A 25,665-nucleotide genomic window follows, 5' to 3' on the forward strand; every position below is an offset into this window, starting at 1 on the left:
CTAAGAGCCAAGAACAGAGGAGAGCTCATTAAGGACAGTGAAACAGTCAGCATCCACTGGAAAGAGTGTTTCAAAGATCTCTTCACACAAGACTTGGTCTTTGATGTGAATTTCTTTGCCTTCATCCATCGCGGATTATTCACTACAACCTCAGTACTACTCCAGTCGAGCAAGAGATCGAGAAGTCTATACATCAGCTGAATAACAAGGCCTCTGGAGCAGACAAAATCTATGCTGAAATCATGGTGATGAAGAGCCAAACAGTGGTGCTACAAGTAAAGCAGCTGTCTCACAGTTCCAGCAACCTCAATTCGATTCCAACATCCAGCTTAGAGTTTGTACAATCCAACCATGAGAATGTAGGTTTCCCCCAAGTGCACCTGTTTCCTCCCACATCCCTAATAGTTGCTGATTGGTAAGTTAATTGGGGACTGTAAATTATTCTTAGTGTAGGTGGCTGGTGAGAGAATCAGTGGGGTGTTAATGGACACATGTGAGAGAATAGGTTACAGAAAAATAAATCAGTGAATAGAGTTTCTCTGACAGTGGGCACAGATTCTATGAACTGAATGGAATCCTTCTATGTCAAATGGAAATATGAAGCAAGTATATTTGGCACAAATCCTCAACTTCATCTCCCTCACTTAGGAAGTGAAGGGCATGCCAGAAGATTTCAGAGATACTATGCAAGAAAGGAGATGTCCAATTGCATCAAACAATGTATATGGTCTACTTTAACCTCATGAATGTTTTTAACCCGTGTCAACGGAGAGGGATTATGAAAGGTTCTTCTCACAACTAGCTGTTTCTAAAAATTCAGCACCATTGTTTGCCTGCTCCATAACATGCAAGTACGGTCCCCACCAACATATCCAAAGCAGGCCAAATCCCAGAATGCTGGAGGATGGGCCTTATATGAAAGATCCAGAAAATCAAAGTCCTTCATCAACCTACCTCCTCTGCACAACACTGTCCTTTGACAATTAAAACCCATGATGAAATATGGTCAATATGGATCACTTTCCATATCTTGGGAGCTACTTCTCAGCAAGAGAAGTATCGATGATTAAATGCATCATTGCCTCCAATGCACTAGTTCAGGCATTGACTGCCTGTAAAAAAGTGTATTCAAAGTCAAATCGAGTTCCAAGCTTGATATGCTGAGTAACACTAATTTCTGTTCTGTATACTTCAAAGACAAAGAGAACCCATAGACGGCACGGTGAAACACTCGAAAAATACAACCAATGCTGTCTAACGCAAAATTCTCCAAATCCACTGGCAGGAAAGGCAAACCAATGTCAGGATCCTCCCCTTGGCCAACATGACCAGCATCAAGACTCTGGTTATACTCAACCACCTTTGATGGGTCATAACATTCCCATAACCAACACCAGACTCCAGGAGCAAGTGCTTTTTGTTGAGGTCCATCATGGCAAGCAATTTCAGGAATAAAGAGAAAATGGTTCTAGGATGTTTTGAAACACCCATTACATAAAATAAAACATCCTCACCAACTCACAAGGATCTTCAGCCCAAGATTACTCAAAGTGACAAAGTACTAACAGGGGGAACTAGTGATCATTTTGAGTCTTTCCAATGGGAGCACATGGAGCCCAAACACAAGTGACAGAAGGAGCATACAAGCAACCTGTCTACCCCATCCTGTCAAGCTCTACATGTCCCAAATGTAGCAAAGTCTGCAGATCCCACATAGTACTCATAAGTCTCCTCGGAAATCACTGAACCATAATCAAGGCAGGTCATCTTTAACCCCGAGGGACTGCCTCAGAAGAAGGAGATCCTAATGTATGAGCCTGCTTTCTTACATTTTTACTGAGGATGCATCAGATAGTTTCATAAAGAGATTTCCCAGGTTCTCAGCAATGAATTGAAAGCAAGATTCAAGGAGGGGTTTAACAGCATTAATGACATGATACCAAATGAGACAGAAGGAGCTTCATTCATTTATCTGCATCAGAGACAAATGGAGGACTTAATTTTAAATAGAACTACCCAGTCCACAAGCTTTTAATTATTCCTAAATTGCTCGGTTGTCCCACAAACACATCATTGCTTACATTTAATGTGCTCACCTATGCCAAGTCAAAATTATGTACCACCTTCTGCAAACAACGTGCATATGACAACAAAACTGCATTTGGACTCACCCCAGTGCTGACCAGTGACAACATAATTCGTTCATTAAGTGCTAATGTTTCTCCCTGTTTCATCTTGATTCGCTTTTTATCTAAGCACTTCATGGCATACCTGAAAATAAAATTCAAGATGATAATTAGATAATCTATCATGCCATAGTACAGTATCATTTACCAGTAAAAATAAACAAAGGTAATAAAATAGATTTCTGATCTAGGTACAGAGTGACAGCAAAAGAAGTGAGAAATGCAATCACAATCAATTCTTTCATTATTCATACCTACAGCAAAATATCCAACAGAAAGGCAAATTGCTTTTGGTTATAAACCAAACATGACTCTCCTGAAACAAAATAATATATTATTAAATTGGTGTCCTTTACTCCTTGAGTGGAAGAAGCAAAGAAGGAAATGAGTTCTATTTTCAATTGAATTTGCATTTAAAATGACATTCACTGTATTATAAGAATTGAGTTTTCGTGATGAAAACTGTCCATTAGCTGGAGTCATACTCGACAGACAGGAAGGTAGTTGTAGGTCAATCATCCCAGGACATGGCTGCAGGAATTTCTCAGCAGGATATGTTAGGCACAACTACCTTCAGCTGCTCTATCAGTAACTTTCACTCCATCACCAGGTCAATACAGAGATATTCACTAATCTATATGGAACTGTTCAGATAATGAAGCAGCCTGTGCCCACTTCCAAGAACCCGGAGAACATTCAGGCTCAGGATAGCAAATTTCCTCTGTGTGACACAACAAAGCATGAACCAGTTCCAAGACAGCACCTGACCATCTCCAACTAAATCAGTCACCATCAATATCTCATATGGCCAATAACCAGAAACTTAACTGGACCGGCTTCTTGTATGCTCTCTTAGTCTAGTTTTGTCTAAAAACTTTCTATTAATTGCTCTGGGGGGTGGGGGGGCAGTATTTATCTCTCCTATTTTGCACTCTTTTTCTCCCTTCCATGATGACCTTTTTTGTAGCTATATCCCACCAACAACACTCCAGCTTCCTCACCTTGCCTTTCCACATTCCAAAGGGACTGTCCCTCTGTGACATCCTGTACCTCAATTACCTCCTTCCCTCCCCATTACAGCTGTCAATGCAACTGCTGGAAATGCCAAAACTACCCATTCATTTCCTACCATCCCACCATCGAGGAGTCTGAACACTCCAGGATAAAGAGCTGCTTATTTGTATTTCTTTCAATCTTCATTGTATTTGCCACACATGATCCTGTCTCCTCTACTTTAGGGAGGCCAAATGTAGGACGGGCAACTGTTTTGTGGGATGCCACTTTTCTGACTGCAAATGTGATTTTATTTCATTTCTATTCTGGTCTTCCTGTACCCAGCCTCTTACATTGTTCCAATGCAGCTTATTTCAATTATGTAGGGCTTTGGTGAGATTGCACCTGGAGTACTGTGTTGGTCTCCTTCCCACAGAGGGAGTAAACAGATATTCACCAGACTGATTCCTGGGATGGCAATTTTGGTCTACTCAGTCTCCTCATGCACCAAGGCTGGAACTTAGAAGAATGAGAAGTGATTTCAGTTAAACTTACTTATAAAACTATTAAAGGGCTCCACAGGATTGATTAGGAGGAAGGGGAAAGAAAGTGGTTCCTCTTGCTGAGGAGCCTACTACCAGTCTCAGAATAAGGGGTAGGCTACTTAATACCAAGATGAGGAGAAATTTCTTCACCTAGAGGCTGCTGAATTTTGGAATTCTCTATCACGGAGGCCTGTTGAGGCTTGGACATTGATTTTATTCGAAATGGAGATCGATGGATTTTTGGACGTTAAGGGAATCAAGAGATATTGGAATAATGCAGGAAAATAAAATTGAATGATGAATGGAGAAGCAGGTTCTAATGGCCATATGGCCTACTCCGTTCCTAATTAAATTCTTATCCTTGACTTTCTAACAAACAGACTGCAATCAGTGAGGATAGGCAGCAATACCTCCGGCATAATTATTCTCAACACTGGTGCCCCACAAGGCTGCGTCCTCAGCCCTCTACTCTACTCCCTATACACTCATGACTGTGTGGCCAGATTCTGCTCTAACTCCATCTACAAGTTTGCAGATGATACCACCGTTGTGGGCAGTATCTCAAGCAGTGATGAGTCAGAGTACAGGAAGGAGATAGAGAAGTTAGCGGAATGGTGTCATGAAAATAACCTTTCCCTCAATGTCAACAAAACAAAAGAGCTGGTCATTGACTTCAGGAGAGGGGGTGGTGTACATGCACCTGTCTACATCAATGGTGCTGAGTTCAAGAGGGTTGAGAGCTTCAAGTTCCTGGGAGTGAACATCACCAATAGCTTGTCCTGGTCAAGTCACGTAGATGCCACGGCCAAGAAAGCTCACCAGCGCCTCTACTTCCTCAGGAGGCTGAAGAAATTTGGTTTGTCCCCTTTGACTCTCACCAACTTTTACCGATGCACCATAGAAAGCATTCTATCTGGATGCATCACGGCTGGGTACGGCAACTGCTCTGCCCAGGACCGCAAGAAACTGCAGAGAGTTGTGGACACAGCCCAGTGCATCGCGGACACCAGCCTCCCTTCCTTGGACTCTGTCTTTACCTCTCGTTGTCTTGGTGAAGCAGCCAGCATAATCAAAGACCCCTCCCACCCTGGACATTCTGTCTTCTCTCCTCTTCCATCAGGTAGAAGATACAGGAGTCTGAGGGCACGTACCACCAGACTTAAGGACAGCTTCTACCCCACTGTGATATGACTATTGAACGGTTCCCTTATACAATGAATGGACTATGACCTCACAATCTGCCTTGTTATGACCTTGCACATTATTGCACTGCACTTTCTCTGTAGCTGTGACACTTTACTCTGTACTGTAATTGTTTTTACCTGTACTACATCAATGCACTCTGTACTAACTCAATGTAACTGCAGTGTGTAATGAATTGACCTGTACGATTGGTTTGCAAGACAAGTTTTTCACTGTACCTCGGTACAAGGGACAATAATAAACCAATACCAATACCAATTTTTAAACTTGAACAACAGCACCTCATTTTTCTAACAGACCGAAAAACAAGCTGAACAATTTCAGATCACAACGATTGTTTCAGACAACAAATAGAGTCATACGGAACAGAAAAGGGCCCTTCATTCCACTGAGTCTGCACTGAATATTAATCACCAAGCACCTTACACTAATCCTACACTTTCCCATTTATTTCTCCCCATCAATTCCACCACAAATTTTACCACACTAGGAAAAATTTACAGGAATCAATTGACCTACCAGCCCATACATCTTTGGGATATGGGAAGAAACTGAAGCACCAGAGGAAACCCACACAGTCACGGACAGAATGTACAAACTCTGCACAGACAGCACAGGAGATCAGGACTGAACGGGGTGGCTGAAGCTGTGAGGCATCTTTGCAACTTTTACAAAAAAAATTAGGTTGACCCATATTATTTTAATGCGATTACAAGGTGGTAACGGAATTTCGAGCTCTTTAAAATGTTAGTCATGACTGAGAACTCCAAATGTGATTGAATTAAACTAGGAGTGCTCCTGGAAATTTCTTGTCACAGATTAAACAACCTGCTCCTACCAACTGTTGGAGGTCAAAGTAGAGGGAGGGAAAGAAAGTAAAAATTGGGATATGAATATAAAGGAATATTCCTTCTTTGAATGTTGATTGCATTAACATCCAAAACAGAAATACTATTTTAAAACATAGAATAGTACAGCACAGGAACAGGAACTTCAGCCCACGAAGTCTGTGGCAAGCAAGATGCCAAATTAAACTAATCTCTTCTGCCTGCACATGATCCATATCCCTCCATCCCCTGCATGTTCATGTGCCTATCTAAAAGCCTCTTGAATGCTACTATCATATCTGCTCTGACTAGCACTGCTAGCAGTGCGCTGCAGGCACTTATCAGTCTCTGTGTAAAAAACTTGCCCCTCACATCCCTTTTGAACTTTCCCCTTTCCCCTTAAAGCTATGCCCTCTAGTACTCAACATTTCTTTCTGGAAAAAATGATTCTGGGTGTCTATCTGATCTATGCCTCTCATAATTTTGCAAACTTCTATCAGGTCTCCCCTCAGTCCCTGACACTCCAGAGAAAACAATCCAAGTTTGCCTAACCCCTCCTTAATGCTAATACTCTCTTATCCAGCCAGTATCCTGGTAAACCTCCTCAATTCCCTCTCCAAAGCCTTCACATGCTTCCTGTAATGGGGTGACCAGAACTGCTCGCAATAGTCCAAGAGCAACCCAACCAAACTTTTATACATCTGCAACATGACTTCATGACTCTTATACTCTGTACCCCTCGCGATGAAGGCAAACATGCCATATGCCTTCCTTACCACTCTATCTACTTGTGTTGCCATTTTCAGGGAGATATGGACTTGGATGCCGATCCCTGTGTACATCAATGTTGTTAAGGGTCCTTCCATTGACTATATACTTTCCCCTTACATTTGAGCTCCCAAAGTGCAACACCTCACACTTGCCCAGATTACACGCCATTTCTCCACCCATAACTGTAACTGACCTATATCCTGCTGTACCTTGTGACGAACTTCTTCACTGTCCGCAACTCCACCAACTCTTATCCCATCTACATTTTTAAAATTTTTTTTTAAATTTTAAATTTTATTTACAGTGTGGTAACAGGCCCTTCCAGCCCAACAAGTCCACGCCGCCCATTTTAAACCCATATTAACCTACCCGTACGTCTTTGGAATGTGGGAAGAAACCGGAGCACCCGGAGGAAACCCACGCAGACATGGAGAGAACGTACAAACTCCTTACAGACAGCGACGGGAATCAAACCCCAATCGCTGGCGCTGTAATAGCGCCGCGCTAACTGCTATGCTACCATGCCGCCCAAGTCATTTATATATGGTCCAAGTCATTTATATATATCTGTATATCACAAACAACAGAGGTCCCAGCACTGATCCCAGTGGAACATCACTGATCACAGACCTCCAGCCAGAATAACATTCTTCCACCTCTGCCCTCTGTCTTCCATTTTCTTTGTAATCACATCCCAATTTTCAGTTGCTTTCCCTCCCACACGTTAACCTCCCGCATTTGGAAGGAGAATTAGTTTCTCGCAGAAATCTCAATGATTGCTATCATGAAGTCAGTGAAGAAACAAATGTGACACCACAAAATTCCTTTGGTCAAGTCTGACTGAAGTTACTCAATGGGTCATAAACAGATTTACTTCTTTCTTGGGTTAAAGCATGCTGTATGCTTTCTCATTTGCTGAAGAAAATCATTTTTTCTTTAAAGCATTTAGATTGTGTAAACGTGAATGAAACTTAAGGTACACTTAAAATCTGCAAAAAAGACAAACCAACACACTATACTGTACTCTTTATTACCCAAACACTGCTGGTTCTTAATCTTGACTAGACTTGTCAAATAGTAAATATTGCACTGGGAGGGAGGGTCATAATTTTTAAGTAATAGCAATGGCACCATTTATGTTTTTGTTCATATTGGGGTGAATGGTTGGACTGTAGCAGGCTCATGGGTATATCAGCTCCCCAAGCAAATTATATTTTGGTTCCTCAGCTATGAAGCAGCCAAATGGCATTGAGGAGAACAGTTATGAAGTATGTTCCAAAATCTAACAATCCAGCCTGTTATCCTGAATATAATGCATTCTAGGCCCATGCTATTTTGCATGCAATGTATATTATCCTGTATTTAATGCACACATCAGCCAATACCTTAACCTGTGTGCAATAACTTCAGCTTGTGTTAATCAATTGCATATTTCTCCATTCTATATGTTATTTTAACTGTAGAAAAATGTTGAATTAAAACAGAAGCTCTTGGAATTAAATGCTAAAAACAGGAATAAAATTACATTTTTCCAGTATCAGCCTTCCTGCATCCATATACCTCTCCGAATCCTCCCCTTCCGATTATTCGATGTACACTGAAGTCATTCATAGTTAGCTGCAAAGCAAATAAAATATTATTATATTTGTGCATTGAATAACACAAACATACTGCTCTGCCATTCAACTGGAGGGGTCTCAGTAACAACTTAGGTTGAGAAAATATTTATAAAATTTAATGCAAAATTATGTATTGTTCAGATGTTCTTATGCAAATGCTTTTATTTTTCAGGAAGGGATTATAGCAATCTAAAAGGGTTGGTGCAAGAGTTGAATATAAAAAGGGAATTATTAAAACAGGAACTGATGCAGAGTAGGACATAACTTCCTACAGAGCAAAGAGATAATACTTCAAGAAGTGACTAGGGCCAAAAATTACAACTATAGGTTGGTAGGCAGAACTGCAAGTTCTTCGCAAGAAGTGACACAGTACATTTTAATACATACATTTTATATCAGCATATGAATGGAATGTCCATTTAAAGTGAAAGGCAATAAATTAATATATATTAATATATTAAAATAGTTTATTGGAGCAAACAGCCTTTGAACAGTTTGCCATTCTTGCTTATTTCTTGCAGCTGCCTCAGCGGGATCACCTCTTTCCAGCTACAAATCCCTTGTATACAATTCCCACCTTATGCATGCATCACTAATTGCAAATAACATTCCATGTAGCTGTGATTAGTGGCATCAGATTTATATAAAACCAAACAATTTGGCAGATGCATTAACTCAATTTAGGTGTGAACTGAATGTCCACATATCATATGAGTTTGTCAATCCCTGCACACTCTGAGAATGACCTTCAGTCTGCACTGGATCTCTGTGCACAAACCTATGACAAAATTTTCAATTAATGTCAAAAAGACCAAGGTACTTTACTAACATGCCTCCAGCCTTGCACCTGACCTATCAGAAACCATTATCGAGAGACAATACAGCATTTCTGTTTCCTCAGCAGCTACTTCTTTGAAAGTGCTAACATCAGCAATGCAAATGATCCAATGTACAATTCCTTTAGGGAAATGATCCTATATATTTTTATGGAGAGAGGGGAAACTAGTTCTGCCAATCATAGGAATGAATATATGTACATTGGACTTTTGAATTTAATAACATTATGGGAGCTCGTTCATCTGTACGGTGTCCATAAGTTGGGTGATCGTAACCTGGGGACAGCCTATAATTTACAGAGCTACAGGTGAGTCCATTAACTTTAAAGCAACAGAATGTTTCCAGATGCAGCCTAAAATTGTGTCTCTGCAAGATAGACCCTTTGCAAAATCTCTTTACGGAAAGGACAATTATTCAGTGGAAGAATGGGTTAAATAGCAATGACAGGCTCCTGCTAAGTAAGCACAAAGGGGTAACTGGAGCAAAGGAAAGGTAATAATCATGCAATGGATCTTCCTGATGGGGATACTGCAGAAAATTCCATTGTGTTACCATGAAGTCTGGGACCATATATGTGTGTGACAACCAGCAGTATGGACAATAACGGATCAGGTAACAATTAACTGTCTCACCTCTACATCAAAAGTCATAAACAAACCAAATGCAATTGGCTGGTCATTCATCTCTTAATTAGATTCCTGCCATGGGTTTGCTAAAGGAACTGGAGTTCTTAGATGAATGAAGAAGCCTCCAAATACACAGAAGTCTTCTCGCAGCAATTAAGGGCTACTGTGAAAGTAGATTATGATTCTGTGTAGTGTTTGGTTAAGAGGATTATTCAGGAGATGAAACAGGATCAGTGAATTTTATTTAATAATAAAGGTGTACAATTACACAGAAATTATCCTAAAATATTTTTCTATTGGATAAATTTGTCTATTTGCGGTTTAAAGGCTACCTTTAGGTTAAACAGCAATATATAACCAGAATTCTTAAAAGAAAACTGTGAAGATACTCTCCAAGCTTGAACTGGCACAACACTTAATGTACAGTGCAGCAAAAGTCCAACTGCATGATGATGGGAAAAGTCAGAGGAGTGGAGGGTTAAATTTTGAATCTGGTTTCCAGAAGATGTGGGTCCTACATTATCTTTTAGGCAGGATTTGTGACCTCATGCATTTTTTTGGTGAGTTGTATTGCTAAATAGGCTGCATGGAACTACACCTAGCCGGTGAGACTTGCAACCCGCACTCATCAGCTGTCCAGTGACTAGCAGGTGCCTCTCCTTCTTGGTGTGGATTTATGACAGTAAGCAAAATTGGCTTCAAATTATTATGGGAGATGGGAATCAAATGAACTTTTTGCAGTAATCTCAGTAACATCAGACCCGAGTTAGATTGACAATTCCTACTGATAATTGCAGAGCCCACTGATTCCGACACCCAGAGAAGAAAACAAACTGTACCCTACTGTGCCATCTTGATGACACAAGAAATCAACAGAATCATAGGCAGCAAAAATATGGACTATCAGTTCCAGCTCTAAAATGAAAACTGAACATAGGAATAGAACTCGTGCCCACTTTAAGGCAACCCCAAGCATTCCAAAAAGATGGAGTAGCAGCAGTTGGTTGAAAATACCAAAACTGCTTACAGCCAATACACCTGGAATTTCACTTATTTTTTTGAAATCAAAACACAAAATAATCAGCACAGATGGATTCCCAATATATAATATGAAACAATGACTTTCATCTTTATGGCATCATATTCCATTACATCACTACTTTGGTGTGTCGTCACTTTTGCAAATGAGGCAAACACCTCAGCCATGCTATGCACTAAACGTAGCTCATGACTTCTTGCTCTTCTTCACATGGAGGCCTTCAGTGTCCAAATTAATAAGTAGATGATGCTTCAGATTAGCATCTTACTCACAGGATGGATAATACAAAAGCAGTATTTAACATATATTACCAGACAGCAAAATAACACTACCACTAATTCACATGTGCAAGTTATGAACACCAGTGTGAAAGACACCTCATGCACTATAAATAGCTTAATAGTAAATGGTGTACTTACATGAATATTTAGTTCTACATTCTTCCATTGGCAGAAACGAGTGAATCTGTCACTGAAAAAGAAATCAAAAGTGAGAAGTCTGTGGATCAAGAGGAACGAAGCATCAGATGTTGAGACAAGTCCATAAAGCACAGGTAGATTTGAAATCAAGGGCAATACAAGCAAAGATTTGTTTTACATTTCCAGATTTATTTACTCCTCTTAAAGACATCTTAAAGGGTTACATCCTAACTTTAAAACCGAATCTTTTCACAATAGAAGTGGTAGGTAATACATTTTATATATTTATATGCCTAACTTATGATACGGTGTCTCATAACTGTTTCCCAGCTTCTGTTGCAGCACAAGTTAAAGTGGAAACTCAGAATGTTGTCGTCATGGATTACAGTAACTTAAGAGCATTGCAATGTGCTATATATTAGACCAATAATCTGTCAAACAACAGATGACTGGACTTGCTGAGATATTAATGTGGAGGAGTGGCAGTGAGCCAATGGAGAACAAACTTGCTATCCTCTGTTATGAAGATGACATTCATTCTCTCATCCCTGACATCCACCAGTGCCCCTGCTATTTCCATCGACTCAGAATGCTGAGGTCACCATGAAAATATACAATCTAAACCAAACTAAGAGCTGCTCAAGATCATCCTCCAGGACCACCCTCAGTTGCTCTCCACCAGCCACATTGCAGTCACCATGCAGATCCACGTGGGCAGACAAAGACAAACAGAACACAGACATTATGGAAATGCACCAGAGGGATTAGCTGCTGTATGTGTCATATTTTACAAAGCGTGAACTATAACGTTAGCTTTGTTTGGAATACTTACATTTTGTCACAGAGCCATAGAGTCGTACAGCAAGGAAATAGGCCTGTCAACCCAACTCGTCCTTGCCAACCAAGAAGCCTATTCACACTAATCCCATTTTCTTGCATTTGACCCATATTCCTCCATTCCTTTCCTATCCATGTATCTGTCCCAAATGCTGTTTAAATACTATGATTGGATCTGCCTCTACCACCTCCTCTGACAGCTTGTTCCATATGCTCAGCACCCTCTGTGTGAAAAACTTGTTCTTCATATCTCCTTTAAACATTTCCCCTCTCACCTTCAACCTGTGTTCTCTAGTTTTAGATTCCCCTACCCTTGAGAAAAAACTATGACTATATACTCCTTCTGTGCCCCTCATAATTTTATAAACCTCTATAAGGTCACCCCTCAGCCTCCTGTGCTCCAGTGAGGACAATCCCAGCCTATTCAATCTCTCCTTATAACTGAAACCCCCCATTCCAGGCAACATCCTAGTGAATCTCTTCTGCACTCTCTAAGGCACTACCACATCATTTCTATGGTGCGATGACCAGAACTGTACACAATATTCCAAATGTAATCTAACAAATACCTTGTACAGCTGCAACATGATATCCCAATTCTTATTCTCAATACCCATGTCTCCGAAGTCAAGCACGCTAAATGCCTTCTTCGCTACCATAACCACTTGTGTTGCCACTTTTAGGGAGCTCTGAACTTACATCCCAAGGTCTCTCTTTACAGCAACACTTCCAAGGTCCCTGCCATTTACTGTATTTGTCCGGCCAGTATTACATAGAACATAGAACACTACAGCACAGTATAAGCCCTTCGGCCCACAATGTTGTGCCGACATTTTGACCTGCTCTAAGATCTATCTAACCCTTCCCTCCCACATAGCCCCCATTTTTCTATCATTCATGTGTCTATCTAAGAGTCTCTTAAATGCCCCTAATGTATTTGCCTCCACAACCTCTGCAGGCAGTGCGTTCCACGCACCCACCACTCTCTGTGTAAAAAGCTTACCCCTGACATCCCCCTTATACCTTCCTCCAAAAACACATTACCTCACACTTGACTGGATCATATTCCATCTGCCACTATTTGACCCAACTTTCCAGCTGATCTATGTCCCTCTTATCCTTAGGCAACCATCCTCACTACCTACAAATCCACCAATCTTCGTGTCATCAGCAAACTTACTTATCAGACCACAGACATTCTCATCCAAGTCATTTACATATATAACAAACAACATAAGTGCCAGAATCAATCCCTGCAGTACAGCACAAGTTACAGATTTCCAGCCAGAAAAACAACCCTCCACCACTACCCTCTCCCTCCTAGCACAAGCCAATTTTGCATCCATTTTTCCAAAACATCTTGGACCCCATGTGCCTCACTAAAGTCCATGTGTACAACATCTACTGCTTTGTCTTCATCAAGTTTCTTAGTAACCTCCTCAAAAACCTCCTTTGATATTGTTTTTTACTTTTACATTGTGTTATGCAATGATGTGATGATGCATGTTAGACAAGGAACTGTTATGTTTCCAGTCACAGATTTGGATAAGGTGTTCACTAACATCTTGATCAGAAAGGGGTAGTGTAAAGTTAAACCTTCCTTTTTCTTCCTTCACACCCTCCTCCTCCAGCTCCAGTTCTTCAGCTGCTCTTAATTTTTTTGGCAAGGACTATCCCCTCATGATAGCAAGGTTATGCAACAAGCATCAGATCTCCAGAAATGTTGAATAGTTCAGGCATTGTTTCAATCTATTGTGTGGTAGCTTGGGCCTCTGTATGAAGGCAGTATATATTGTATTTGTATCTTCTGGAATCCCCACACCAGCTTAAAATTATAAAAACTGTTGAATATAACGTTTGTTAATTGAAGTCATGTCCAGGACTACTCCTAGAAGTTAATGTACAACTTGGGAAACTCTCAGAGCAACCCAGACACAAGGGCACATCTGACTTTGCTCCTGAAAGACCTGGAGAAGATGCTGACACCATAAGAAGGAACCAGGAAAGTGTCCAGATTTGAGATGAAGCAGCAAAGGGAAAAGGTCATCAGGAAGGTGAATGCCACTGATTGATAAAATTTGATTACCTCCTGCAGATTTCATCAACCAGCAACAACACAATTATGTACACATACTGTTTCATACATCACACCTCCATTATTCACCCAACAAATCTCAACTACCATTCGTAAATTCACCTGCCCCAATATTCATTCACACACTCACATACTTACCATCAATCCTACTCTCAAATGTTTTACATGTCAGCTATTCAGTCATGGCACGCATATCACACAAACCTATTGCAAGGTAGTACTATACTTCCCTGTCTCTTTCACAGAAGGAAATGATGAACAACCAGCGACTAAAGCTACAGAGTAAATTATGGCCTTACTATACCCTGAGGCTAAGTAGCATTTAGTGAGAATGCTGGTAATCATGAGTTGGGTGCTACAAAGCCCATGGCTAGTGGAAGAACCGAGATCATTAAAATGATGCTATACTTATGTATGATCCTTTGCATATACTCCATTCCCTCTCAGCACAATCCCTTCTGACTTGTAAGATATAGAAAGTTCAATCGAGACTCCACTCCTTACATGCCCCACTTCCCACATGACCATACCTTTGTCCTTTCTTATTTCAGATGCCCAAAAAATAATACAAGCAAAGGTCCCAGCCAATGAACCATCAGAAAGTGAAGAAAACACCTGTCATTTAATCTGTCACTTAGCTCAGAAATTGGCATTTCACAGACAATAAGGGAAAGTTTCAAGGCAGAACCTGCATGCACATTGCATGCTACCATTGGGCAGGAGGTACAGAAGCCTGAATTCCCACACCACCAGGTTCAAGAACAGCTACTTCCCTTCAACCATTTGGTTCTTGAACGAACCTGCACATCCCTAATCACTGCCTGAATGTAGTAACACTAGGTCTACTTCAACCATTCTGCACTATAATAGACATTGTTTTTTTTTGTTATAACTGTGTTCTTTCTTGTATAATTTATGCTTAATTTATGTTTTTCTTGTGAATGTTTTATCTCTAATGCTATGTGCCTGTGATGCTGCTGCAAGTAAGTTTTTCATTCCCCCTGTGCAGACATGCACTTGTGCCTATGACAATAAACTCGACTTTGACTTGGAGGTCATCAGGTATGGATGGACTTATGCAGTCTATGGGCGAAAGTAATGTGGCAGCTCCCTACAGGCAGAGGTCACTCACCTGTTCCGCTCCAGAGAATTCAGATGAGGACTACAATGGGGCAGGCCATGGACAAAGGATGATGGACATGCACACCAAGGTGTTTGGGGCATTGTCAGACCTACCCAAAAGCCTGCATGAGAAAGCCAAAAGCTTTGGAGAATCCAGCTCCAACCTTGTACGTGGATTTGCATACACCTAAGAACCCTTTCTTTTTAGCATGGAATCGGTAGCCACCTGTGGATGCAACCATGTTGTAGCCTCTGTAGGCTGACATCTCAGTTTCCACCACAGCACATGCCTTGTATTAAACAACATTCATATGGAAGATATACCGTTATGAACAACATTCACAGAGAATATACCCTGTAATATCAGTATGAACACACTACAAAATCCATTATTAACAGCATTCACACTACATGTATCCTGCTTTATGACATTCACATAGACCATACCCTTCTATAAAGAAGCACTGACAGAGGACATACTTTTAAAGATCTGCATTTGCAGAGTATGCACTCTTTTGGAAACAAGATTAGCATGGTACATTTCCTATCATAAAGAGCAGTTGCATAACATATACTCTGTCCTCAGTAGCATTTGCATAGGATGAAACATTTCATAAACAGAATTCATACAAGTAATTTTATCAAGAAAGGCATTCATATAATGAGAACTATTTTTATCAACAACATTTGCACAGCACACAATTCCTTCTAAGTCACATTCACATGGCATGCATCTATCTAGAAACATTATTTGCACATCACATAGCTCTATAAACAACAGCTGCAACACACATATACTCCATAAACACTGTGCACCCAGAAGTGAGCTTTGTACATACCTCTCTATAAATTTCTGAAAAATTTTTCCCCGTAGACTGTCACAGATCTCTTCAATGTATGGCTGGTAGAAAGAAATGAAAATTAAGTGATAATCAACAGATTGCTTGTGCTGGAATTTTCACAGGATAGTATTGGTGCCTGTAGATCAGTGAGAGTTTCAGAATAAACCACTGTACAGTACACTCACACTTCCTTAAGAAAAAAAAGTGTATTGATTCTAGTTATGTCATTTTTAACAATAACTCTAGCTGGTGGCATTATCTAGCATTTTAAAGCAAAAACTGACACACAATATTTCAAAACGTAGCAACACAGAGGGGGTTATGACTTTGAACTGGAAACTTCTCCAGTCGTTTCACTGCATAGGCTGTGGGATGCAGATGTGTGGGTGGGAAGGAAGGAAAGTGCTGCCTGGAGGCCAATTGATAGTGTGTATTGTGGAGACTCTGAAATTCTGAATCAAGCTGGTGTCATTTAGGCAGGACTAAGGAACATAGGGACAAGAATGGGTCAGTTAGCCCCACATGATTATTCCGTCACACTATTAAGTCATGAAAGATGCATACATGAAAATCAATTTCATCTCTTTTGCATCATATCCCTTGACACCTATACACAAAAAAATCTATTGATCTCAGTCTTGAAAATTTCAGTTGACCCAGTAACCACAGCCTTTGGGGGGGAAAAGAGTTCTCGATTATCATTACTGCTTGCGTAGAAAAAGAACACCCCATGACTACACTCTTAAATAGCTCCAAGTTTAAAATTACGCCTTCTTGTTCTGGATTTCTAACAATACGATCTTAGCAATTCCTTTATCACCAAAACCTCAATTCTTCCAAACTCAATTTATCCTAATTTAATCCTTTAAATTGCAATATAATTATGGTGACTCCATGCTGTACCTCCTCCAAGGATAATTCTTCAAAAATGCAAAAGCAAAATATTACAGAAGCTGGAAACCCTGAAATAAAAACAGAAAATGCTGGATATATTCAGCTGGTCAGACAACCAGCTCATTTTCCCCATGGAGCTACAAATTCTCTATCCCACACCAGGACACACTACTTCTTCCTTGAACAAAGGCCCAGTCACCATCCTCCTCTGAGCTGAACTTGCTCTCAGAGTGAACAATTTATCTTTTAACTCCATTCACTCCCTTCAAATTAAAGATGTAGCTGTGGGAACCTATAATGAATCCAATAAATGCCTGTCCCTTTGTGGGCTACATGGAACATTCCTTTTTCATTCAGCCCCATCATTCCCCTCCTTCTCTGGCAGATGTGAGTGACAGGAGAATCAGGAGAGGTGATGGATACGTTTGAGGCAATAGGGTATGGGGAAATAAGCTGGGGAATGGGGTTCATAGGATTACTCTGATAGCCAGTATATATAGTACTTGGTGGACCACATGGTTGCCTTCTATGTTTAAGGAAATATGAAATAATTTCTAGCACCTCCACTATAATGCCACCACCAGATATATCACCCCCTTTCCAAGGTTCTCCATGACTAAGGCATCAGTTCTTCCCCTTTTCCTGGACCTATAGATACAGAAAACATTACCACAATGGATTGTGTGTCTGACATTCAGCTCCTCCAAAACCTTTACATAACGCCCACTGAAAATCCATGCGGCTTCAACCAAAAAAAATCATTAGAAAAAAAAAGAGGTACTGAGTACAGAGTTGAAATGTGCTATGAAATCTTTCATATATCAAAACAGCTAAAACCCACAAAAAATGGAAAAATACATACTTGGGACTAGATTTTGCATAGTCACGACAGCAACTTGTCAGCTATTGCTGTCATTAGCCCATATAACTGACAGCAGCTTGCACAGATATGCAAACTAAAATCCCCAAATTGTAATCAGCAGCACTCTAATGCCTGACTCCTCGTAGCGTTTGGTGTGACACGAGGAACTTGGGCTAAATGCTTTACTCGCCAGAATAATTCTGCACCAGTTTCCAGGAAACAAAACTGGTTTTCTCTCATGGATCTTAGTGGAATGGAATGAATGTCATGATCTTCAGTAAGAGTCTTATAAATTTAACAAAGACTTTTACATAGATTGTTAATTTAAAAATACTCAATTATTTTTCTTAAAATTGCTAATGTCCTGTGAATTTTATTTTTTTTTAAAGAGTTTAAAAGTGTCTGGAAATTGTGAGAATGTGTTCACAAGGGTTCAAAATTACTTTGTTTTATGTTGAATGTCTCAGTATTTTAAATGATTTAAGAGTTTGAAAGTACTATCCGAGTCTTTGAATTAGCAGGTTGCCAAATTCTTTCCCAAAATGTGGCAGGGTATGTTTTGGATGCCCCATGTGATACCCCCTACAATATGGAAGGTTCTTAAAGACACGGAAAACCTCACCAGGAGAAACCTGCCAGTACTTTTTCTGAGGGGATTGCTAAAGCTAAGTTTAGATTATTTTACCAAGATCAATGGAGCTTGTTGTTAACTGCAAAACCCAATCCGTAATGTATTCACATTAAATCCAAATGAAGTGGATCAGTTTTAAAGCAAACATGCAACAAAAGAGAAACAATTCCTTATAGAACCTGTTTTATACAGGATCTAGGTGAATATGGAGTTACTCAGGCATTCCAAAGGCATTAGAGGGACAGCCCAGCCAGGATCTTAATAAACTTATATTGTATAATGCCTACAGATTCTTAATTGCCTTGAGTGCTTCTAGATTATGTATACTGGGTGTGAGTGTCAAGTTGGCCTCAGTATTCCATAAGGCTAGCCACTACTACCTGACGTTAAATATTACATTATGGGTCCCAATGTTAGGATTACAAAATGTGATGATGTAAAATAATATATTAGAAGTGGTTACAATCATTAGATGAAGATACAAGAGACTACAGGTGCTTTTTGTTACGATTGTTAGCTCTGGACTACTGAATGTACATTAAAGCAGAGAGGCCAGCACGTAGCATAAGATGCCTTTTCATCTTAAGCAAATGTAATATTGCCAATTTAGACAGACCTGGAAGAGACTGGGTGGCACTTGCTTCTTGGCCAAATGGGTTTGCACATGATCCACAGCTCGCTTGGAGAAAGGCTGCAACAGAACAAGTAGTGGGTTTATATTAGCATCTCCCCCATACTAAAATATTTTAAAGTATTTCTACAAAATAAATATTTTGACATTCATGCTTCCAGCAGGAATGCCAACTTTACATCCAGCTTTTAGCAATTTACTGACCCAATTTATTTCCATTAGCATGGATAATATCATAGTTTCTCAAGGCTTTCATCATAACTGTAGCCTCTCAATTCTGGTAACATCTTGGTGAACCAACAAATCACTTTGGCATCAGTTTTTCCATAAGAGCCTGCTCACAAATTTAAACAGTATTTCAAATACAGCCTAATAAATTTCATCCATTGACTAAACAACAGATCCTTGTTTTTGTAAACGTCACCATCTACAGACCTAGAATTTTGGAAGACTCTGGGTAGAATGGTGGAATTGTTTACACTTTAACAGAAAAGCTAAGGTCCTCCAGATGTGGTCCTTGGTGCTCATTTCAATATCCCTGGCAAAGGGTAAATACACCTTCTAGTGGTTGTCCAAGATTGAAATGGGTGTATGGTTTAGAGATTGAGGCCTGAAGACACCAAAACATACAAAATTCTATTGGTGTTTGACAAGGCACATAAGAAATCAGAACAGAAGTAGATTATTTGGTCCTTTAAGCCGAATTCATCTGGCTCATATCCCTCGATTCCTTTAATATCCAGAAATCTACCACTCTCTGTTTTTAATGAACTCAGTGAGTGAGCTTCCATATCCCTCTTTGGTACAGAATTCCAAAGATTCACCACCTTCTTCGTCAAGAAATTTCTCCTTAATGCAGTCCTAAAACACACCCCTCACCCTAGATTCCTCAGCTAGGGGAAACAACTGCCTTGCATCTAGCAATGTAAGTTTCAACTAAATCTCCTCTCTTTCTTTGAAACTCCCGAGAATACCAACCTAATCTTTGTAATCTCTTCTCATATAGTAAATCTGCCATCCCTGGAACCAGTCAAATAATTCTTTGCTGCATGCCCTTTATGGCAAGTATATACATATTTTTAATGTAGGGAAGCCTAACTCTGTACACAACAACCAAGCTGCAATCTTGCCAAGGTCCTTTAAAGGTAGGCACAGAGGTGGTACCTGGATGCATTGTCTAGAACCAGGGGATCACAGATTCAAAAATGAGGTGGATGGTCATAAAGGATAAAGATGAGAAAACACGTCTTTACCCAGAACAGTGCCAATCATTAGAATTCTCTACCCAAGAAGGCTATGGAGGCTAAGATTCTGAGTATATTCAACAGATTTTCAGATATTAAAGAATTCAAGGAATATGGGGTTCATAAAGGAAAGTGGAAGATCAGCCATGATCTTATGAATGGCAGAGCAAGCATAAAGCACTCACTCTAACTTCTAGTTCTTATGCTCTGATGGGTTGCTATAGATGAACGTGGGATAATATGTTGGAGATCATGGCAGAATTTATTGGGCTCTAAAAGTCTCCCCTCCTATGTTTAATATTGCAGTTATTGACTCCCCAAAACATCAGACATTACATGTAATGCAAATATACAATTCAGATCATCATGCAAATGTAAAATGAAGCTTACAAAATGTTTATACATAAGTAAACTCACATGTGAACAGGAAAGCAGTTCTTTCATTATATATTTATCATAGATCTGTCGACTTCTACATAAACGATCTTCTTCAGAGTCCAACTTTTCATAGTCTTTTATCTGCAATGGAAAAGTATTACTATTTATTATAATCATGTCTTATAAACCGAATATTATTTGAAGATGACATATAGAAACCCATATCCTACACATAATTTAGTTGTTACTGGATGTGAGTATTTTCTCAAGTATATTGCTACCTTTACAAAGTTACTCATGACCTAAAGGGACTGAGATTTTGGTCATTTTTCTGGTTTCCTTTGTTTTTTTTTAGTAAATTTATGTTTTCACTCAAACACTTTTTTAATTTGTTCTTTCATGAGCCTTTAAGATTTTAAAAGATAGAAAAGGATTCCCTGGGTAATAAATACAACTCTATCCTTTTTGGTTGTAATGGTATTTGTAGTAGCAGTGGTAAAATTGTGGAGTGGTAGTTGGACCCAAATAATTGGAATGTGACAGTTGCGCATAAAGTTAAAGAAAAATAAAGCCCAGACTGTGGAAGAGCACAACTTAGGCCAAAAAAAAGGGAACAACCCAATCAAATGCTCAAAAGCACTTCTCAAGCAGCCCAATAACAATTTATAGGAGCAAACAAATAACAATACTGAGTGGTCTTCTCACTTCTAACCCGAACAATACTTAAAGTACATTTTCATCCTTATCAACTGGGCAATGATGTGGCAGATTATATCATCTTTTTGTGTTAGAATTTGTTTGACTTTTGTCTCATTTATTTCAACTGAGCAATCAAAGACACATAAAATAAAAACTGGCAGTTTTGACAGTAGATGGTTCATCTGCACTGGCAGATTACAATCCAGTCATTGCCAGCTAGCACTGCAATATGAGTTAACCTACTGCTCACAGATCAATGCAACCAAAGCTTTTATTTCAATCCCATTGCATAACATGACATAGCTGCCTTGTGTCTGCACTATTGTATATCTTAAAGTATGCCTGTCAGCTCTTAGCAGTCATATGCCTCATCTAAAGTTGCACGAAGCAATCACTGTTGTGAACCAATGGCCTGGCATGTAAAGTCCCAGTGAAGCATGAATTTACAAGATACATCAATGCAAGTATGGGTATGCATCACATAATGAAAGGCTGCAAGTAACAGAGAGGTGAGCACTACAATAATATAAATCAGGGAAGAAGTATAAATTTGCCATGTACTTTGTTGACGTTTCAGGTTGACAATTCCTTTCCCACCAACAGATGCTGCTCGACCCATTGAGTTCCTCCAACAGTTTGTTTTTTGCTCCAGATTCCAGCATCTGCAGTCTCTTGTGCCTCCTGTCATGTACTTTGGACAAGCGCACAACTGTAACACTGTAGTAGAATTTTAAAAGCCCACTCTTCAGCCCTACCCACACAAATCATTTTATATACAATGAACAAAACACGATTTCCTGGAAGTGAAGAAGGGTCCAGAGGGAGGAAGTGGTTAACTTGGCAAATCTATAATACTGAACTGCAAGCTACCATGGACATTCCTACTTTAGCTTCAATTGTGTTGTATGTGGGAGCAGATGCATGATATGCTCTTCTGTGGAATGCCTGTATTTGTTCCTCTGTTGTTCAAATTTTGGTAGCCATATGAATTTAATGATGCAGGACTCAGGAAATCAGCAGCTAAAGGAAGTTGGAGGATCTGGATCCAGCAGTTAAGTGCCTTTAGGGGTACTGTGAGCCAGGAGGCACACAGCTCTTTTACAGCTCCCGAGCCAAATTTCACATTATTATGTACCACTGCCCACTCCAAATATATGATCTCTGCCCTTCCATTTCCCTTGACATGCAGTCTAATTCCTCTGTGCTCACCAGTCCATGATTTCTTCTGGTCCCACTTCTCTCTCAAGTGCCAATATCCAGCATCACCTAAGCACAATATCTTCTAGTTGCCAGACCGTCACTGAATAATCCCTAAGTGCAACCTTATTCTGCAAGAATTTCCACCCGACTACTGACCAATTTAGTGGGATGCTGGACATAAGATGATTTAATTAATAATAATGTCCTATTGTTCAATTTGGCATTCTATGCTACTGGTAATTCTGCATTTCTTTACAAAGCCATGCACAACCTTCGTCCCCATTATATACTGCTATGAGAGAAGCACAAGTGTGATAATAAATCAACCTTTTTGCAATAAATCAGTGCTGGAATGCTGTTATTCTGCTTGTATATTTTTAATATAACAGGATAAGCAAGTGTAGGGATGGAGTTATGACATGAACAGATGAAAGAGCATTCCTTTGATTTCATTAGAAACCAGTTGGTGGTGGCTCAGCAGAGCATCAACCAAACTTTTATGGAGCTTGTCAAAGACTTTGTGGTAAATGCTCCCTGTTTTCCCCTATCCCCCAAAAGTCAGAAATTCACAAAACTGAACACAGCCAGTTTCAGTAACTCAAAAAGACCTGCTTCATTTTACAATAATGAGGCTGATTCAGTAGGCTTCTTGGCATTATCAATCCATCCCTTTGAAACAGCATGTAAACAATCTTTCCGAAAGCAGTAATGGCAGGTTTTTCTTAAGTGAAGGCCAAACCTAAACACCACCAGCCATACTTTACAGGGGAAAAAATCAATACAACAGAGGCTTATGTGTTATTCCAAGTGGAATCAAATAAAACCAGACTATCATAGAAATATAGAATAGAATTTATGAAATGAGAATGAGGCAGGAGGAAACCCCTTGGCAATTCAAATCCATGCTGGTTGGTTGCAAGAGCAGCAGAGCTAGTCCCACTCCCAAAAACTGCTCAGAAGCCCTGATTTTTTTTCTCGTTTTCGAATACTGATCTGTTTTCCTTTCAAAAGCCATGACTGAACCTGCATCCACCATGCTGTCAGACAATGCATGCCAGATGTTGAACATGTGCTACTTTAAAAAAAGTCTTTCTTCATGTTGCCTTTCGTTTGCTTTCCAGTATTCTTAAATCTGAGCCCTTTTGTTCTCAACCCTTTCATCAATGTGAACAGGTTCTCTCGATGTATTTTGTCTAGATCACTTCATTATTTTTAACATTTCTATCACATCTTTTCAGCTTCCTCCACTTTAAGTAGAACAATCCATGCTTGTCTAATCTTTCACAAGTCCCTTATCACTGCAAGCAATCTAATAAATCTTTACTGCACCCTCTCCAAACACTTTACACCTTTCCTAAATAGAGCTAGAAGCAATAGTCTAAATATTATAATTTTAATTAGTTGAACCAAAGGAAACTAAAAAAAATTGCAGATGCTAGAAATCTGAAATAAAAACAGAAAATGCTGGAAATATAGCAGATTAGGCAGCACCTATGGAAAGAGAAACCGATTAACATTTCAGGTCAAAGACCCTTTGTTAGAACTGGGGAGGAGAAAAAACAAATTGTTAGTTTTAATCTACAGAGCGGGAGCAGGAGGAATGGATAGAACAAAGGGAATGTCTCTATTGGCACAAGGCCAGGGTTGCTGTGGAGTCCACCCTAACCTCACGCTATCAGGGATATTCCCTTTGCCCTATCCATCCCTCCCCCACCCTCTGCAACTTAAAGCTAACTTGTTTTCTCTTTTACCCATTTCTGACAAAAGGTCTTCCAGCTAAAATATTAACTCAGTTTTTCTTTCCAAAGTTGCTGCCTGCACTGCTGGGTGTTTCCAGTATTCTCTGCTTTATTTCAGAGTTTTATAAAGATTCAAGGCTTCTGTGCTTTTTGTACTCTGAGCCTCTCTTTGTGAAGATCAGGACCGTGAATACTTATACCTTTTAAAATTGTTTTCTTAACGTATTCTCCCACCTTCAAAGATTTATCCACATGTATAGCCTGGTCTTCTTCCCTGACAACCCTTTTAGAATTGTACCTTTTCTTGCCTTTCCTTTCCCTTCCTGCCAAAACGTATCACTTCGCACTATTCTGCATTAAATTTAATCTTCTGCATGCTTTCAATTCCACAGTGTAAATCCTCTTGAGGTCTACCACTATTCCCTTCACTTTTCAGTTGTGTTGTGCCATTTGCAAGTTTTTGAATGTTACTCTATACACCCAAAACCAAATGATTAAACATACAATCAGAAAAGGCAGCACTTCATGCATTGTAGAACACTAATATCTACCCTCTTTCAATCAAAAAAATGTTCACTATGACTTCCCACCACCGAAGTTAAATTTGCCTGTGGTTACAGGGTTTATCCTTACTCCATCTTTGGAAAAAGAATGATCATTGCAATTGTCTTATCCTCTGGCTGCACCATCAGATTGAAGGATGGCAAGTATTTCTGCAATTTCCACGCTTATCAACCCAGAGTGCAAAAATTCAGACCAATGGCATAACAGCTAGCCTTCTTAGAGCCTCCTTTTTACCAATTTTTATCCACATCAACTACCTCCTCTTTTACTATAAGTGTGATAACACTTTTTTCCTTGATACAGACAAACACCAATTACTTATTTATTACCTCAGCCATGCCCTCCATTTTGGGCACTAATCATTCCCATCCCACATCTTAGTACCTTTTACTATTTATATGCCAATAGAAGACTTTTGAATTCTTGTTGAAGGCAGGGTTAAAACAATTGTTTTTGCTCTCAAGAGGTCACAAATCTTTGGAACTCTTTTCCCCAAAGGAGAGTCTTTGAATATATTTAAGATAGAATTAAACAGATATTTGATAAGTAAGAGTGAAAAATTGCTGTGGGTGGACAGGAATGCAGAGTTGAAAATACTGTAGATCAGCTGTGATTTTATTAAATTACCTAGCAGGTTTAATCCTGCTCCTCATTTAGTGAGCTGCAGGTACAATGGGATTATAACATTGTGGTCATGTCAGGGACCAGGACTGGGAATTAAATAGTCCTGGATCACGTGTTCAAGAAATTTAGGGGAGAAGAAAAAGGATGAGGATTGGGGGATGGTGGCAGAATCGATAATGAAGAGCATCACAATGCATGAGGGAGAGAGAGGATGTAATTTCACCAATGCCCTGTACAA

General features: G+C 39.7%; 1 protein-coding gene across 2 annotated transcripts in view; it reads right to left on the reverse strand.

Annotated features, from left to right (window-relative positions):
• Nucleotides 1–25,665, reverse strand: part of grk3 (G protein-coupled receptor kinase 3) — a 226,843-nt gene that overhangs the window by 66,579 nt on the left and 134,599 nt on the right. For both annotated transcript variants that reach the window (XM_052032176.1, XM_052032177.1), the window contains 6 exons: nt 20,641–20,742; nt 18,965–19,039; nt 15,959–16,020; nt 11,066–11,117; nt 8,051–8,142; nt 2,172–2,271 (listed from right to left, as the gene is read on the reverse strand). In XM_052032176.1, the coding sequence (XP_051888136.1) occupies nt 2,172–2,271; nt 8,051–8,142; nt 11,066–11,117; nt 15,959–16,020; nt 18,965–19,039; nt 20,641–20,742 (483 nt within the window). The remainder of the gene's footprint in view (nt 1–2,171; nt 2,272–8,050; nt 8,143–11,065; nt 11,118–15,958; nt 16,021–18,964; nt 19,040–20,640; nt 20,743–25,665) is intronic.

The sequence above is a fragment of the Pristis pectinata genome, chromosome 17 (assembly GCF_009764475.1).
Source record: "Pristis pectinata isolate sPriPec2 chromosome 17, sPriPec2.1.pri, whole genome shotgun sequence".
Taxonomy (NCBI): domain Eukaryota; kingdom Metazoa; phylum Chordata; class Chondrichthyes; order Rhinopristiformes; family Pristidae; genus Pristis; species Pristis pectinata.